This window comes from Eleutherodactylus coqui, chromosome 5 (genome assembly GCF_035609145.1).
Source record: "Eleutherodactylus coqui strain aEleCoq1 chromosome 5, aEleCoq1.hap1, whole genome shotgun sequence".
Taxonomy (NCBI): domain Eukaryota; kingdom Metazoa; phylum Chordata; class Amphibia; order Anura; family Eleutherodactylidae; genus Eleutherodactylus; species Eleutherodactylus coqui.
The window spans coordinates 181,783,773-181,802,370 of NC_089841.1; the positions used below are offsets into that span (position 1 = coordinate 181,783,773).

At 44.1% G+C, this 18,598-nt stretch overlaps 1 protein-coding gene across 2 annotated transcripts in view; it reads left to right on the forward strand.

The window, feature by feature from the left end:
• GRK3 (G protein-coupled receptor kinase 3) overlaps nucleotides 1-18,598 on the forward strand; it is a 240,394-nt gene that overhangs the window by 55,397 nt on the left and 166,399 nt on the right. For both annotated transcript variants that reach the window (XM_066603907.1, XM_066603906.1), the window contains exon 2: nucleotides 15,577-15,653. In XM_066603907.1, coding sequence (XP_066460004.1) covers nucleotides 15,577-15,653 — 77 coding nt within the window. The remainder of the gene's footprint in view (nucleotides 1-15,576; nucleotides 15,654-18,598) is intronic.

Sequence of the window (18,598 nt, forward strand, 5' to 3'; positions counted from 1 at the left end):
TAAATATGGATAACACAGAAACAACCATTCACCATAGTTGATGGTCTCGGCTCACCTCCTCCCCCTCCCTGCACAATGACCACTGCATAGAACCTGGCACCTGTGACAAGATTGAATGGCTAATACTATATTGGATTCTGTTAGCAGTGTTTTCCTGCAGCTACCTATTGAAGGGGCGTACAGTGCAGATGCAGCACCCCACCTGGTACACTCTGGTGCAGAACTTTTTCTTGCTTTTTCAGTATCTTCTCAGTGATAACTTGCTGCAGTAAGCTGTTAGCAGTAACACTTCTCTCCATCAGTAGATCTGCCAGTGACAGCAGTAGGGAGCGGCTGCGGATGGCACTGGCTGGGATTTCCTGCATCAGAGCAAATAGTTTCTTACTTTAGTTTTGAAATCCTTTGTACGGACTTAATAAAAGTAGCATTAATGTAGTTACAGGCGACCTGTATAAAACCCCGCTAAGGGCCAGTCTGTTCGTATCACTTGGCCACAAGTACACGTGTTTTATGGGCAAGCAGGCCTTTTGTTGATACTGCAGAGAATGTCAAGAACTGCATAGGGTTTTTTTTCCCATGTAAATACATTGGTTGCAGTGGAAGGGATGATTTGTATATGTGTGTGTGTATGTACACTACCGTTCAAAAGTTTGGGGTCACCCAAACAATTTTGTGTTTTCCATGAAAAGTCACACTTATTCACCACCATGCGTTGTGAAATGAATAGAAAATAGAGTCAAGACATTGACAAGGTTAGAAATAATGATTTGTATTTGAAATAACATTGTTTTTACATCAAACTTTGCTTTCGTCAAAGAATCCTCCTTTTGCAGCAATTACAGCATTGCACACCTTTGACATTCTAGCTGTTAATTTGTTGAGGTAAGCTTGTGAAATTGCACCCCACGCTTCTAGAAGCATCTCCCACAAGTTGGATTGGTTGGATGGGCACTTCTGGCGTACCATACGGTCAAGCTGCTCCCACAACAGCTCAATGGGGTTCAGATCTGGTGACTGCGCTGGCCACTCCATTACCGATAGAATACCAGCTGCCTGCTTCTGCTGTAAATAGTTCTTGCACAATTTGGAGGTGTGTTTAGGGTCATTGTCCTGTTGTAGGATGAAATTGGTTCCAATCAAGCGCTGTCCACTGGGTATGGCATGGCGTTGCAAAATGGAGTGATAGCCTTCCTTATTCAGAATCCCTTTTACCCTGTACAAATCTCCCACCTTACCAGCACCAAAGCAACCCCAGACCATCACATTACCTCCACCATGCTTAACAGATGGCGTCAGGCATTCTTCCAGCATCTTTTCATTTGTTCTGCGTCTCACAAACGTTCTTCTTTGTGATCCAAACACCTCAAACTTGGATTCATCCGTCCACAACACTTTTTTCCAGTCTTCCTCTGTCCAATGTCTGTGTTCTTTTGCCCATCTTAATCTTTTTCTTTTATTGGCCAGTCTCAGATATGGCTTTTTCTTTGCCACTCTGCCCTGAAGCCCAAAATCCCGCAGCCGCCTCTTCACTGTAGATGTTGACACTGGTGTTTTGCGGGTACTATTTAATGAAGATGCCAGTTGGGTACCTGTGAGGCGTCTGTTTCTCAAACTAGAGACTCTAATGTGCTTATCTTCTTGCTTAGTTGTGCAACGCGGCCTCCCACTTCTTTTTCTACTCTGGTTAGAGCCTGTTTGTGCTGTTCTCTGAAGGGAGTAGTACACACCGTTGTAGGAAATCTTCAATTTCTTAGCAATTTCTCGCATGGAATAGCCTTCATTCCTAAGAACAAGAATAGACTGTCGAGTTTCAGATGAAAGTTCTCTTTTTCTGGCCATTTTGAGCGTTTAATTGGCCCCACAAATGTGATGCTCCAGAAACTCAATCTGCTCACAGGAAGGTCAGTTTTGTAGCTTCTGTAACGAGCTAGACTGTTTTCAGATGTGTGAACATGATTGCACAAGGGTTTTCTAATCATCAATTAGCCTTCTGAGCCAATGAGCAAACATATTGTACCATTAGAACACTGGAGTGATAGTTGCTGGAAATGGACCTCTATTCACCTTTGTAGATTTTGCACAAAAAACCAGGCATTTGCAGCTAGAATAGTCATTTACCACATTAGCAATGTATAGAGTGCATTTGTTTAAAGTTAGGACTAGTTTAAAGTTATCTTCATTGAAAAGTACAGTGCTTTTCCTTTAAAAATAAGGACATTTCAATGTGACCCCAAACTTTTGAACGGTAGTGTATGTATGTGTGTATGTATATATATGTGTACTCTAACGCTCACTTTTGCAGTAGGGCTTATATTTCAAGCATCCTGAAAAATCATGCTAGGGCTTATTTTCAAGGCAGGTATTATTTTCAGTAGAGATGAGCGAGCTTACTCGCTAAGGGCAAATACTCGAGCAAGTATTGCCCTTTGCGAGTACCTGCCCGCTCGTCTCAAAATATTCGGCTGCGGGTGGGGGTGAGCGGTGAGTTGCGGGAGTGAGCAGAGGGGAGCGGGAAGGGGGAGGGGGGGGGCGAGAGAGTATTTGCCCTTAGCGAGTACGCTCACTCATCTCTAATTTTCAGGGAAACAACCTCTGCGCTCACGCACTGTTTTCCCCTCTAGTTCTCTGGTACTTTATCTGCAGAGATCACATGGTGGTTTATTCACATGACCGCTGCAGTCACTACGAAGCCCTGACATGGAATGTCATCGATGACATCCCTTTAAACTTGATGGTGATATCATGGGTCACATTCTGCAGTGCCAAACTAGTGCTCTGACACCAATGTCACTGTATTGATAAACAATAGTTTGGGTCAGGGGGCTCAAAAATGGGGGAAAATAAAGTCTGATAACTCCTTTAATAGGATTATTTGCATATTATGGACTCTCCCCCCCCCCCCCCCCCCCAAATAAAGTGCTAGTTGCTTATTCAATGCCTTCTTGCTGCAGCGGCACTTGGCTCTGTTCGCGTTACGCTTGAGCTTCCATCGCAGATGGCATTTTCTGTTGTACACCTGCGATGGAAGGCTCCAACATTTGCTCTGTAGAGACAAGCAGACATTTGCATATATAGCCCATAGGACTCACTGTTACAGTAGTCCATATGAATATAAAAGGTCTGTCCTGATGTCTGGTTGTCGCTGTCCCTGTTCCCCTCTTTCAGTCTTGCGTCCATCTGCACTCAGTGTATTTACTGAAGTCTGTGTTCTGCTATTTTCCTCGACATGCAGCCTTCCATAGTTGTGGTTGCAGCGTGCGCTCCCAGTGCCGGGGTAGCTGTAAGCTGCTGCGTGCTGCACTGACTTTACCAGCTTTGCTGCCAGCTGACGGCTTGGTACCATGCAGCACACGGGCTTCTCCTGACTAGCACAGCTATAGGGCATTATGAAGTCGTGACGTCAGCAATTCTATGAACTATACAGCCCCTTCTGTGAGCTCTGCTGGTACAGTGTAAATATTGGCAAGTAAGTCTTGGATAATCTAAATCCTCATATTATACGGGATGAAGAAATAAGATCCACACATATGCAGCGTTGTAAACAAAAAGCCTTGTCTAGTAAAATTTGGTTCGATATTAAGAAGCAAGTCATTCACAGCAAGATGTGAGCTCTGAACTAGCTGGTACAAGAAGGGTACAAACTAATAAAACTCTATTACGCATGCTAGGATACCCCTCTAAGTGAAGGAACAGGCATTTCTAAAAGATTTAAATGAACCTGAACCTTGTTTAACACCCTTATAGTTCACTTTTTTTTAAATTTCCTGCTAAATGATCTCCGACTAGTACCCATTATAATATATAATCTGAACCATCCACTCCAGTTTCTAAGACTTTACTCGAGCTGCACCTGTTCTCTAGAATGTGCTATCCTGGACAATCAGATTCCTATCACATTCCCTAATCTGACTGTTCTCTGTCTCCTCTCTGCTACATTCTCCCATTAAAACATGACCTCCTTAATCCAACTGTATTCCCCACACTCCATGCATTCTAGTGGACATCCTATCTGTGTACACACAATACTGGCTGAAGATCAGATCATATAGCTTTTTGTATACTATGCCATATAGTTAAAGATGGCCAGACCATTGTACAGAATAAGCACTAGTACCTCTTGTATCCTCCTTTGTTCTCATAAATGGTAAGCAGGACCCTCACTCCTATTTTGATTTACTACAGAGTACATTGTACCCTCTGATTCCTAATGTGCTGTAGAATACCGTATTTTGCGCTTTGTAAGACACACCGAATGATAAGACGCACACTGGTTTTAGAGGAGGAAAATAGGGAAAAAATATTTTGCACTCGCGCATGGATTTTAGTTGGCAGTGCAGGTTATAGTACCGGGCGACGGAGAAACACTTCTACGCCTTTACTTTCTCTTTCACAGAAGAAGCAGCAGAGCTCTGAGACAGCGGAGCTCCGTAACTGCGACGCTTGTGTACGGCGGGAGGAAGGGAAGAAAACAATTCATGGAGGTGGGGAGAAGCAGTAGTTCCAGCCGGCGCTCACCACCAATCAGCAGTACATACATACGGACGGCAGTGCGGAGAAGAGAGAACGCCTAACGGATCGCGTGTTTGTTTGCGCGATCGAGTCTTAAACACCCGACCGTGTGAACAAACACCTAATTATGACAGCCAGCTTGTAGTTTGCTTTGTAAGACACACTGACTCTCCCACCCCCCCACTCTGAGGAAGAAAAGTGTCTTATAAAGCGAAAAATACAGTGTATTGGTGCTGTATACATAAAGATTATACAACCCCAATTCAAAAATGTTTTGACTCTGTGTAAAATGTAAATTAGTGCAATGATTTGGAAATCCCGTAACGATATTTTATTCACATTCTAGAACACATATCGGAAGTTAATGTGAGATGTTTTTCCATCTCCTTTAAACTAACTCATTTAGAAATAGATGGCAGCAACACATCTCACAAAAGTTGGGCCAGGGCCATGTCTACCATTCTGTAGCATCCCCTCTTCTCACTACAGTCTGTAAACATATGGGAGTGATGGGACCAATTGCTAGAGTTTGGGGAGAGGAATGTTGTCCCATTTATGCCTGCTGCAGAATTCTATACCCAACGCCCCGGGGTCTTTTTCCCCCCAGATTTTTCACTTCATAATGTATCACGAGATTAGACAGGACACCCCAGGATCTCTCTTCAGGAAGTGGGTAAGTGTGGGTGTGTACGTGTGTGTGTGTGTGTGTACGTACGTGTGTGTGTGTGTGTGTACGTACGTGTGTGTGTGTGTGTGTGTGTGTGTACGTGTACGTACGTGTACGTGTGTGTGTGTGTGTGTGTGTGTACGTGTGTGTACGTGTGTGTGTACGTGTGTGTGTGTGTGTGTGTGTGTGTACGTGTGTGTGTGTACGTGTGTGTGTGTGTGTGTGTGTGTGTGTGTACGTGTGTGCACGTGCACAGACCCAGAGGGAATTCGGTTCCAAAGCTCGGAGTGACTGTAACACACAAAGTCCCAACTTTATACCAAGTAGGCTGGCTTATTCACAGCTTCATGGCCATTGGTCAAAATTTACTTTCACTTTAAACAAAAAGTGAAAGTAGATTTTTCTCTTCCTGTTCTAACAGAAGATCAGTGGGGGATGTAACTTGGGGTTTTTCTCGGCATCCAATTACAATAGTGTCAGTTAAGAAACCGTTTACACTCAGCTAACAGTAGTATATAGGATTTTTAGAAAACCTTTTAGTTAACTACATTTTACATAAGGAGAGGAGAAGTTAATAAGCTACGTTAGTATGCAGTAGCTACATCCTGTGTGCATAGAAGCATTTAGAAATAGCAGAAACGTCTAGAATATACTTCAGGTTTCTGGCTGATAACAGAAAGCAATAGCAGTCGTTACAATATTACTTTTTCTAAGTCCCCGTACCACAGTAATACGCCAAATGTTTTCTATTGGTAAACGGCCTGGACTGCAGGCGGCCAGCTCGGCGCCCGGACTCTTCTTCTGCAGTGTCTGACTATAGTGATGTCTTGATGCTATTGCTCTCAGTAAAACAAACTTTTGCAGATCAAGTACCTGTTAATAGCTAACAAAAGCAATGTTATAGCAAGCTTTCAAGGCCACTTAGGTCAGCTACGTCATCAGTGCATACGTATACACAAAGTAACGGATTAATTTGATGAAGAGGCCTGGATAGTCTTGAAAGCTTGCTTGTAACATGATTTCTTTTTGTTAGCCATTACAAGGTATCGTATCTACACTTTTTTTCTCTAGTTCCTCTTACTGAGAGCAATAACCCTTTTCTCCGCTGGCTGGCCCGGTACCAAACTTTTTTTTTCTCTCTCTCTCTTGAATTGTTGATAGCTGGGAAAATTATTTAACTGTAGGCGCAATGTTAAAACCTGCAAGAGGTCACGCTGATCTCTGGTTACGTCTGCGTGTCTCCGCTCCTGCTCGTGGCATGACCTCACTTTGCCTGTCTGCGCCTTTCATTATTTTATAAACATGGTTGAAGTGATAGCAGAAAAATGCTGCGCACATGTCCGATATCCCGGAGCCCCACTGAGGTCACACGTCTCCCTTCTCTCTGTTCCTCCTCATTCTGCACTTACTCGAGCGTATCTGCCCTGCGTATTACATGGCGCTAAAAGCACATTGATTTTCTATTGGGCCACTCACACCTGCAGGGTGAAATAAATGCAGCATGCCCTATTTTGGTGCCCATTTACATAGGCTATGGGGATTTGACATACTCGGCAAATACGCTTGTACATGTGTATTTACTGTATACTGCATATATCACACGTGTGATAATATGTGGCGCACATACACTCGTGGGAGGGAGCCTTTAGTCTTTTGAGTCTCGCTCATTTATTACCGGCCCGGCCTGGTGGCCGCCATGTGTTTCCCGTTATGTGATATGTAGCACAGTGCACAGACAATGGGAACCTCATGTTTTAATTTTGGAACAGCTAAATTTAAGAGCAGCTAATAACTCTGACCGCTTTGTCGTTGTTGTGGTGCGTTGGGGTAGAAGTTCTCACGCTGTACCTGGCCACACACGGGGTTTTGGACCAGATTTTAGAAATTGAGCAGCAAAATAGTCCGAAAAAGTGTCACAAAAGCATCATAAATATAGTGTTTGTACCAAAAGTCTTATTCCTTAATGCCGTTAAGCCAGAGCAGGCAGGAGCCTGAGGCCGGCTCTGATTTATGTGCGTCTTGTTCTCTCTTCGCTGCTGATAAATATCTCACAGATATGACTAACGAGCCGTACATCTGAAAATGCAGAATATTAGCCGCTAACAAAGGTCAGCGTTGGCTGTGGCGGACCTGGCCGGTCTATTAAAGTGGCCGGCATGCAGTTGTACATTCACCTGAGTGTGCCCTCGCCTCACAATGCCTATTCTTTACAATGGGGCTGGCGCAGCATCATGTGCTAGGTGAACGCCAGTGCTATGCCAGGTCTCCCCATTGAAAACAATTGGAGACACTCCAGGAAAAGTGGTGCAAGGCGGTTTTGATATAAAACCGCCTTGCATCAGTGGGTAAATCACATGTTGGCAAACACTATCGGGCCATGATTCACGGCCTAATATCACATTCACCCGTATGAAGTTTGCCTTAGGCTGCATGTCCACGGGCGTGGAAAGCGCAGCCACAGCGTCCACGAGCGAAGAATCATAGCGATTCTCCACTCGCTGGATTCAGCATGCTGCGATTTGCCGTGATTCTCCGCGGTGAGCCCATCAGCTGGCACCCGCGGCGGCGATCTGCCACAGGATATCGCTGCAGACTTTTCAGCTGGCAGTGATCGGACTCACTTACATTGCTGCAGAATTTTGTTGCGAAATCCGGTGGCAAATCCGCAATGTGTGAACGCGCCCATAGGTAGGCGGCCATGTTCAGGACCGGTTTATCCACGTAATGCTCCAGTTTATGTATTGCTGTATTTTCGGTCTATAAGATGATGGGCGGGCGGGGGGAGTGTTTCTTCCTCAGACTCCAGTGAGAAGCTATAGAACGTGACGGTGATCCATACGGAAAGGTTTCAGAGCGGCAGCCAATGACCATAGGATTTATTTCTGGAGCCTTGTGGATATGGCTGTCGTAGATATCACTATAACAGTGTGTATTTTGGTGGTCACATTTCCTTGTGCCCTCAGATGCTCCTGACTGCTGATTAGACACTTTCTTCTCTCTGATGGTCCTGACATTGTGGCTGTTATCTATAGGAAAATGCTGCTGCTTGTTCATTTGGAGAGCCGTCTCTTGTGTCCACGACTCCTAGGCCTGCGGAAGGTGCGCTTACTGGACGCCCCGCTCTGCTGCTGCTGACATTTCACCTACCAGCCAGGAAGGAGGTCACCCTTAATGAGGCCAGATGCTGGGGAAATGGGATTTAGCTGCTTTTAGTAATGGTTCTAGAAGCATATTAAGGGTATTTTAGGAAAGCTGACGAATCACTCTCCTGTTTTTTTTCTGGACATCATCCCCCCCAGTCTTGTCCTATATGTTATGTTTGGTATAGCAGCATTCACTTCAGTGTGATCATGTAGCAGATCTGAACACCACTCACTATTGCCCTGTAGGCCCAGGTGGCAGAGCTGGCCTCACATGTGTGCTGGACTGGATTCTTATACTCATAGTATCATTTACTTAAAATGCTTTTGTCCTGTGGCTATGATTTATGTATGATTTATGGTATCACATTTCCTATAGTTATATGTACAGATATAGTTTCACCCGGCACTGATAACTTGAGACAAGGGAAAGCTCTGTGCCACAATTTAGGACCACTCTCACCCCGAGCGTTACGCACATGCGGAATACACAGCACTAAACCTCCATGTATTTGTGTATTTTACACACACGAAATCGCGCACATCATGTCCTATGTTCGTAGTCTTTGTGCATATTTCTCTCATAAATCGTCCATTGAAATGAATGTGGTGCGTTAAAAAAATGCAGTAGATACGCAATTACACGCGGAATGCTGCGTCTTACAGCGTTTTTTTTTACACAGGTTGCTATACCAGAGGGAAGGGAAAAAAGTTGTGCAATCAGGTTTTTTCTTGTCTACATTTTTATATACTGTTGTGTGAGAGTGGCCTAAGTCTCAAGTTAAACTTTGCTACATCTGTGTTGTTGGCACCAGAATATATTACTATGTTTGCGCACATAAGCATGTAGGAATATTTGGGAAAATCGTCATTTGTCCAGCAGTATTAATTTAGAATTTGCCAAGTAAAGATCCATGTATTGCCGTCTTCACGGCACGGATATTCATGGGGAATAGTAGGTCTTGTTCCTAACAGTCCCATACTGATACATAGTAACATTGTCTTCATTCAGCCTAACATACTATGTCCATCTAGTTCAGCCTGTTTCAGCCTCCTTGTTGATCCAGAGGAAGGCAAAAACACCCAGAGGCAGAAGCCAATTAGCCCTTTCGGGGGGAAAATTCCTTCCCGACTCTATAATGGCAGTCAGAATAATCCCTGGATCAACCTCTGACTGTAAGACCCGGATTAACAACCCCATTGGTCACCTAATGTCTATATCCTGTAATATCGTAGCGCTCTAGAAAGACATCTAGTCCCCTCTTAAACTCCTCTATGAATTTTGCCATCATCCCGTCCTCAGGCAGAGAGTTCCACAGTCTCACTGCTCTAACAGTAAAGAACCCCCTTCTGTGTTGGTGATGAAACCTGCTTTCCTCTAGACGTAGCAGATGCCCTCGCGTTACTGTCGCAGATCTGGGAGAGATCCTTGTATTGTCCCCTAATGTATTTATACATATTTGGTCGTATTCCAGTCCCTTCATTCCATTTATTAATTTAGTTGTCCTTCTTTGAACCCCCTCAAGCGCCGCAACATCTTTCCTGAGTACCGATGACCAGAACTGTACACAGTATTCCATGTGAGGCCTGACAAGTGCCTTATATAGTGGAAGAATAATGTTCTCGTCCCTCGCCCCTATACCTCTTTTAATGCACCCCAAGACTTTATTTGCTTTCGCAGCAGCTAACTGGCATTGGTTACTCCAGTTTAGTCTACAATCCACTAGTCCCCCCAGGTCTTTTTCCATATCACTTTTCCCTAGCAGTACCCCATTTAGTGTATATTGGTGACATCCGTTTTTCCTGCCCATGTGCATAACCTTACATTTGTCAACACTGAACTTCATTTGCCATTTTTCTGCCCAAGCCACCAGCTTATCTAGGTCCATTTGTATTTTTCCAGTTATTGAAGTGAGACTTACCGGCCTGTAGTTACCAGGCTCTTTTTGGCCCCCTTTTTTGTATATTGGAACTACATTGGCAATGCGCCAATCCAGTGGTACAACCCTGGTCTTGATAGTATCCATAAGTATTAGAAATAGCTGCCTAACTATCACATCACTTAGTTTCATTAGAACCCTTGGGTGTATTCCATCTGGGCCTGTCACTTTATCGATTTTGATCCTCTTTAACCGGCTCTGCTCTTCCTCCTATGTTAGGTATGCTGTATGTAGCGGAGGGGTTGTTTTATTCCCCTGCATCTTGTGTGACATTTCCTTTTCGTTCATGAATACACTTGAAAAGAAACTATTTAATAGATTTGCCTCCCCCATCGTCTTCTATGATCTCTCCTGTATTATCTGTTAAAGGGCCAGTCCTTTACGTGCAAATCTTTTTGCTGTTAATATAATTGAAGAATAGTTTCGGGTTGTTTTTGCTCTCTTTGGAGATCAGTATTTCTGCCTCCTCCTTACAAAATTTTTTTTTTCCCCTGTATGATTTTAGTGCTTCTTCGCTGCCTACTTGTTTTAGTAGTTTAAGCGGCACGATCCCTTTAGGTATTTGAGAACGCTTCAATATCAAAGTTCTAAACCTTCCAATTCTGATAAGTCATACCATCATTTAATAATCCAGGCTACCTCTGGTGATTTGCTTCATGCCGATATTGCTGAAAGCCATAGTTTATCCTGATTAGATGCAAGGGATATCCAGATTCCCTGCAATAAATTAGCATCTAATAAGAGATTGACCTAGTCAGCGGAGGCGCTGGATAGACGTCATCAGCATTTGATAGAATCATGGATACAGTATAGAGGAGACTGTCAATAATCATTTCCATCAACAAGGCTTATTAAACTCTGTTTCTAGCAAATAGGTGTAATAGTAATGTAAAGCACTGGATGTACTTGTTCTGTCCGCGGTTGGTTTACTGCCTCCAGCTATGTGGGGGTGCAATCCCCTCCTGGATGTTCCTGGTACTACATGGCTAGAGCATGCAGCAAATATAGTAAATGTACTCAGTTACACAAAACATTAAGCAAACTTTAGATGCCCGTTCAGATACCTTTTTTGAGTCTGAGACCATTCCCAGCCACATCTATAGGTTTACAGTGATGTAGGTGTGTGATCTCCAATCTCCTAGCATGCACTGCTGGTTCAGTGTCTCTGCAGAGCTTGCTGGGGAAGAGACCTTCGCAGCATACAGCGTGGCCATGATCTTTGTATTCTAGTAACTTAAGTGTTAGAGGTGTGTCTGTCAAGAAGTGGGCAACTAGTTCCAGACAAAAATGCCAGTAGTAATGTCCTTCTGTGAAAGTAGAAAGACTTGTCTGCATATCTATAACTTCTGTTTCTGGGGTCGTGGATGGATATCCAATATGGCTGATATAACAGCTCTCGCACAAATGGTCACCCAGATTTACCTGAATAGAAGGGTCTGGAGTCGGTTATGTATTTCCAGCTAATTATATACATGACTGGACTATTAGAACGCTGGGTAATATTTATTTTGCGTTGGAGCCTCTGACTGGAGGTTCCCTCGCAGATCCGGCTGGGGATACCACAAGCATGCAGTGTTTTTTTCTTCCGTCACAAAACTGCGCAACTGGGTGGAAAGCTAGCGGACCCCATTATAGTCAATGGGTCCATTTGGCGCTGTTCAGTTTCGTCCAGAGGAGGAACCATTCGGCCACGGGGATTTTGCTTTCCTGCTACTTAAATGGACCAGGAAAGTGTAATCTACAGTGCAGGTGGTAAAGCACCCTCTGGCACTGCACTTTGCATAAATCACTAGTGTAGCAAATATTAGAAGCTTTTGTAATATATCTTATCAGGAAAAAAATGCTGCTTTCTCCACTTATCAGGGTTCCTTCCTCCTTCTTCCTTGCTATTCAAGTATTCATTCACTCTGGAAGATGGACTAACTTTTCAGTGACTGGGTAGATTAAATGCTCATAGAAGTCTATGGTGAGGAGAAGAGGGAAGAAGGCAGAGGAGCGGAGTGAGAGAAGCAGAGACACAATACAGAGGCTGATATGGCTAATATTTAGGTGTTTTAGGGCTCCTTTAAATGGGTTAATTTTCGGCCTGTGCGCTGTCTGTGTCCCACAGACCTCACACGGGCTCATTATAGTCTATGAGGCTATATACACGAGCAGTGTTTCACACGACTGATGGTGAGAGGGGAGAAATATTGCTGCACATCCCAGTCTCATATGTTTTCATGGTTGAGAATTAGACATGCAGTGTGCACTGTGGTGGAGATTGGATAGTACATGGACAGTTGTCCGTGTGCTGTCTAATGTATGTTGCGCCCTAGTTTCTGCATACGCCTATTTTGAATTCGCTCCTGCTGTCTCACAGCTACTAGATTCACATCTACACTGCTCAGTTCTATTAGATAAATGACTTTCATAGTGCTGCTGCTTCTCTGTATATGAGATATAGTAAGAGGGGAGCAAGATATCCTCTTCTTTGTGTTCAGTGTATAGGAAACATCATAGTCTCTACCCACTAGCTCAGGGAAAATGAATATTATATATAAAGCCTGCAGAGGGCAGAACTGCTAAATAAAGCCATCTACAAGTCATGTAATGGCTCTAAATAGTGGTGTTCCATATGTACTTATTCTAAAGTCTTCAGAAAGTATATGAACGCTTTAGGAATCCTTGGAGGAACTCTGTTCTTGATCACCCCCTATACTGCGAAATCTGGCAAATAAAACCTGCTGACTAGTGGACATGTAAATGTATACATCCGGTGACCGTTGTAAGTACCGTGTACCGCTAGGTCATGATGAAACAGATACCTTTAGTTTAGAATTGTTCACTGCTGTGCTCTTTTACAAGAGGATTTCCTGTCCAGAAGAGGAAGAAGGGTGAGCCCAGAAATAAAGGCTTCCCCTGCTAATAGTAGTCTTATCTTGGTAATCTCCAGTGGTGCTAAGTGTTTAATACAGAGTATCATGTAACAACCCCACTGGTGTCTTGGGTGCAGTCTGCATATGAGTACACGTATAAGGTGTCTAGGCTGCTGAAAATACTGCTTCATTGTTGTGCTACTTATACATATATAAATAATAATAAAAAATACATATATAATTTTTTTTGGGGGGGGGGGGGGGCTTTTACGCAGAATGATTAGACTTCAGATTTTCGCAATCCAGCGAGAATCTGAATCACTAGAGATCAGTGTAAATGCAAGCAGCGACTAAACTTCGAACAAGAAGTCTTTTACTTCTCATTCGTTGTTCAGTTTCTGCATGCAGAAAACCAAACAACATATCGCTCCGTGTAAACAGGCAGCATCACCTATGAACGCCTGCCTTCTTACTTTGAATGGAAGCAGGCGGGCCGGAATGATGCCCTCCATTCAGTCAGCGAAGCTTGTTCCTGTGTGGAAGCAGAGGAAAAATTATTGCTAGGACGACCTGTCGGGCACCCTTAGGCCTCATGTCCACGGGGAAAATCAGGCCCGCTGCGGATTCTTCATGGAGAATCCGCAGCGGCTCCCTCCTGCCCCGCGGACATGAGGCCTGAAAATAAGAATAAACTCGCCTTTCCGGATGCTGTGGTTTTTCCTTCCTTCCCGGACGGATCTTTTTTCTTCGGCCCGGTGGATGTGCTCGGCACGCCAGCAGCGTTCCGCACGCATGTGCTGGGCACATCTGCCGGGCCGAAGAAAGAAGATCCGGCCGGGAAGGAAGGGAGACCTGCAGCGTCCAGGACAGGTGAGTTTTAATTCAGGTACGGGTCTCCCGCGGATCCGGACGCTTCCATAGGCTTTAATAGAAACCTGCGGGAGCCGTCCCCGCGGGAGACCCGCACGAAAATAGACCATGTCTGGATTTTTTCCCGCACATGGATCCGCGCCTGAAGGCAAAAATGACATCGGCAGGTATTTAACTACCTGCTGGTGTCCAATGCATCCCTATGGGGCGCGGATCCGCATGCGGGAAAAACACTGCAGATTTTAACCCCGTGGACATGAGGCCTTAGGCTCCTCTTACACAGAGCGTTAAATCGTTCACTCGTGCAGCTTGTTTATACAGATAAATCGTTCGGAATTCCATTCGCAAATCGTTCAGTTGTCCAGTCACTGTACGTGCGAATGAGTGAACAACTATATGTATGCCTGCATAAAATGAACGAGATGCACACAAACTCTTGTTAATTATTCAGTTGTTGGCCGTGTTTACACCGAATTATTGTTCAAATTTGCGCAATCCAACGATTTTACAGACGATAATTGCTCTGTATAAAAGGATCTTTGGGCTCCAATCAGATCTGCGTCCTGGGGTCAGCTGATTTCCATTCTTCGGCTCTGTCCTTGGAGCTTTTCGGACTACGATGGAGTCCCTCTGGCTTTGGACATTCCGGCCCACATTTTTCCAGACAAAATAACTCCATTACCTTGGCTGAGATCTCCTGCCGGAGGCTTCATGTGGAGCATCTGAGGGGCCCTTAGTCACAATTTGTCACTTGCTGTCAGTGAATATCAACATTTTCTTACATTCAGACCCTGAAAACCTGTGCAGACCCAAAAGTGTAGTCAGTCATTCATGAGCCACGGATACATTGTAGCAAACGGTCAGGAGAGGATTATATATATCAAATCGAACTTTCACAAACTGTCAACTCTGAGAAATATTCTCTATTTATGAGTTGTCCTTCTGTGCATGTACGCAACAATGTTACCATTCACGGACAGGAAGGAGATCTTGGTTAGGAGTTTAAAGGCCAACTGGGGCTTCACTGATGACATACTATAAACTTACCATGGTCTTCTATGTTAGAAGCTCACATGAAAGGTGTGTGGGACATCACCTAGCCTTCTGGCTTGTTAAATGCCATGGCGTCTAAATGGCGGTCCAGCGTGGCAGTGTTTATATTTATTACATATAGTAAAACAATATAAAGTTAAATAACTTGGAAAACCCCTTTAAGGAAAGTTGTCCTGATGGTACAAACCCTTGGTAATGCAAGGACAACTTTCCTTAACAGTCATCAGCACCTCTAGTGCTGCTAGCTGGAGGCCTGAGTGCGGAGACCATTGATTGATGTAGTATGTTTAGTGCACCTATTGAACTTGACAGGTTACAAGGTAGTACATGATTATGGGACATGCTTACCGTACATACAGGATACACGGTAGTTGGAAACTAGGGAGAACACAAAAAAAGTGAAGTGCCGTTTGGGCCTTGTGATATGAAAACTAGGAACACAGCCAGATCCGTCCACCACCTTGTTAAATACTTCATCCTAGCGAAATGTCACCCTGTGCCCAACTCTTTATTAACCCCATCTACCTGTTTCCTTTCAGCATTCGCAGTGTGATGCAGAAGTATCTTGAAGAACGAGGGGAGCTGACCTTTGACAAGATATTCAACCAGAAAATAGGTGAGGACGACCTTTCCTTATGCGGCGATTTACTAGAAGAGTCCTAATGTATCAAGGGGTTTTTTTCAGATGAAATGGATCACATTTGATGCAGACAAGTACTGTAATAAGCGTGTGGTGAGCTACATGTTACATACGTGACGTGGGGTTGGGAGAGAGGAGGTGTCTGATTTGTAGTTGCATTTATTATGTGCAGATTATTCGGAATATGAAGACCTTTATACTGGATTAGCGGCTTCAGCGAAGGACTGGCCATTCTCTTATTAGTTGGTAATATGCAAAGACTTTAAATACCTGATTCTTCTAAATCTATATTTTCAGAACACTCTTATAGGACTCTTGATTAGTTTTCCATACCCTGAAATCATAGGTGTGTAGGATCATAGAGTTAATGGGGTTAGCCCCTTTTGTTAAGGCCCATTTACACGCAGCGATAATCGGTAAAAAATCGCTAAAAGGCGATCGTTTTAGTGATAATCGTTGTATCTAAACGTGTGGCCATCTTGCACGTTTCGTGCACTGCTGGCTGATTGTTAAATTCAGGCTAACCTAAAAATCCTTCTTCAGCCTTATCAGCAGTTCTCCACGGGGAGTACTGATAGCATTGTTTCCCATTGGAGAACAAAGGAACTGAAAGCTGATAAGAGCCCTCGGGCTATTAACTGCATTCAGCTAAAGGCTTCATTTGCACATTAATTGCTATTAAGTAGCTGAGTAGCTACTTAATAGTTTATGCAAAATGATCGCTCAAAGCTGTCACTCAAACTGTCGTTTCAGCGATCTTTAAGCGATCATCAGCCCGTGTAAATGGGCCTTTAGAAGTATATCTATTTAAGCATATGTGAAGTTGCAAGGATGACCTATATACCTTTTTATTATCGATTCTTACAGAAATGGCAGAAGGGATCCTGTGCTGTGAAAAAAGTGGGGCATGGGTCTCCTGGTCTTGGGATTAGTGGGGTTCTCAGCAATTGGAACCCCATCAATCAGTTTGGGTGAAAACTGAATTTCTTCCACTAACTGGGCAACCCCTTTAACTGAAGGCAAATGGGCATATGCTTAGACAGGCATGTGACCACTCAACCCGAAAGGGAGCGGAAACCTACAGGGGGTTGCAGCCTGTTTGCTTAGGGAAGCATAGGTTTTTTTTAAATTAGAACAAAACAGTTCCTGGGTGGGGGGCAGTCATGAGATTATGGCATTACATTGGCACTGCTACAGTAGACTTAATAATAGAGAATTGGACCTTGCACCCTTGTTCTTGGGATCTGTGGGGGTCTGAGCAGTTGGACCCAGATTAAGAAGACTTTTAAAGCTTATTAATGCCATATGCTGTAGAAGCCGGTCATGGGTAAACCCCTCGATGGAAAAATGGATGTTCAGCTGTTTCCATTTTTGTTTTCAAAAACACGTACTGATAGATTGAGTGGGTTTTTAGTAGATTAGAATGATTCCATCAGTACAATGCCCATCGTGACCAACTGATCACATCCGTTTCCTGCCGCTGTACAAATACGGTGTAGCAGAGTTGGATTTGTTATTTGAAAATGCAGCCTGACTGCAGGTTACATGACTTTTGCCAACATCTGGGTGACGTCAGTCGAAAACATGCTAGAAACTTGGGAGTTGGTAGCAAATTTTAGATACCGCATGCCGTTGTCCAACTCCATAACAGAGCAGGAAACTAGAAGCCGGAAGCACAAATGTGAACAAGCCCTTAGGAGGGTAGACCCCGAGTGGCCAGTAGAAACCGCCACATCGCATCGCAGAGAGAGAAGACGCCTGATAGGTGAGGATAGGTGAATGCCGCGGTACGGGTCGCATCTCGCTGCGAGAATTCTAGCAGCGGGATCCGACTCGGCCGTATGCATGAGGCCTTAGCTGTAGTGAAAAATCACAGAGATCAACATCTAGTTTATATTTCGGTTGAGATAGCAAAAATATATTATGCAGTGAACTTTTCCTGCTGGGAAATTAACATTTGGTGCAGATTTTTACATTTCTGTTGCACATTTTCACTGCGAGGCTACATAAAACTTGCGCGAATATGAACTCCATTCTTTTGAATAGAGTCATGCACATGAGCGATGCTGCAAGGTAAAAAAACAAAATCTCTACATGTTGTATTTTTTCGTGTTCCTCGGACCGCGTTGCCCATTGTTTCCAATGGGACAGTCAAAGATATTCCATGCTGTGCGACGTGCACGCAAGTGCGATGGAATGTTTCCCATTGAAAACAATGGGAAGCACTTGTCGAGCCTCCAACACATGTGAACCAAGCGCCGGGCGATCGGAATTTCAGAGAAGGGATGCAAGGCGTTTGTACATGAAAGACACCTCTCATCTGCAGGTATAACGCATGTTGACGAGCGCGATCTCAGGTCGGGTTTCTCAGCCCAATATCACGCTCTTCTGTGTGAAGGTAGCCTTTCACGTCAGTTTTACAATGGAATCGCTGCACATTTGTGGCAAAACTGTATCGCGTATTTTCCTACCCAGCATAGACGGAATAACCTGCGATGGCGGACTTGATCCCTTCACCGCCCTGCAAGGTGTTCGCAGTGTTGCGCTGTTCTCTCGTCACTCTTTAGACTTTGCTATCGCTTTATATGTCCATGCACGCCTTGTTTCTGAATTTCTTAACTTTGAGGTTTATTAAAACTGTTATTACAGATTCCAAGAAAAATTGGACAAGAATAGGCCTGTTGCTTATTTCATTTGGATGGCGTCCCAGTAATGCCACGGAGCTAAAATTAATCATATACTTTTTTACTTTAATGTTTGCAAGCAAACAATTCTGCGAGTGTTTGCAAGGAAGATTCCCGCTTCTTCAGCTCGCCTTTATTGAAGCCGTTCATCTTGTGGATTTATTCCTGTAATATGAGGATAATTTGACCGCGCCTCAGGCGCTCCGCGAACAGCCATACTTTTCATGGACTCTGTTG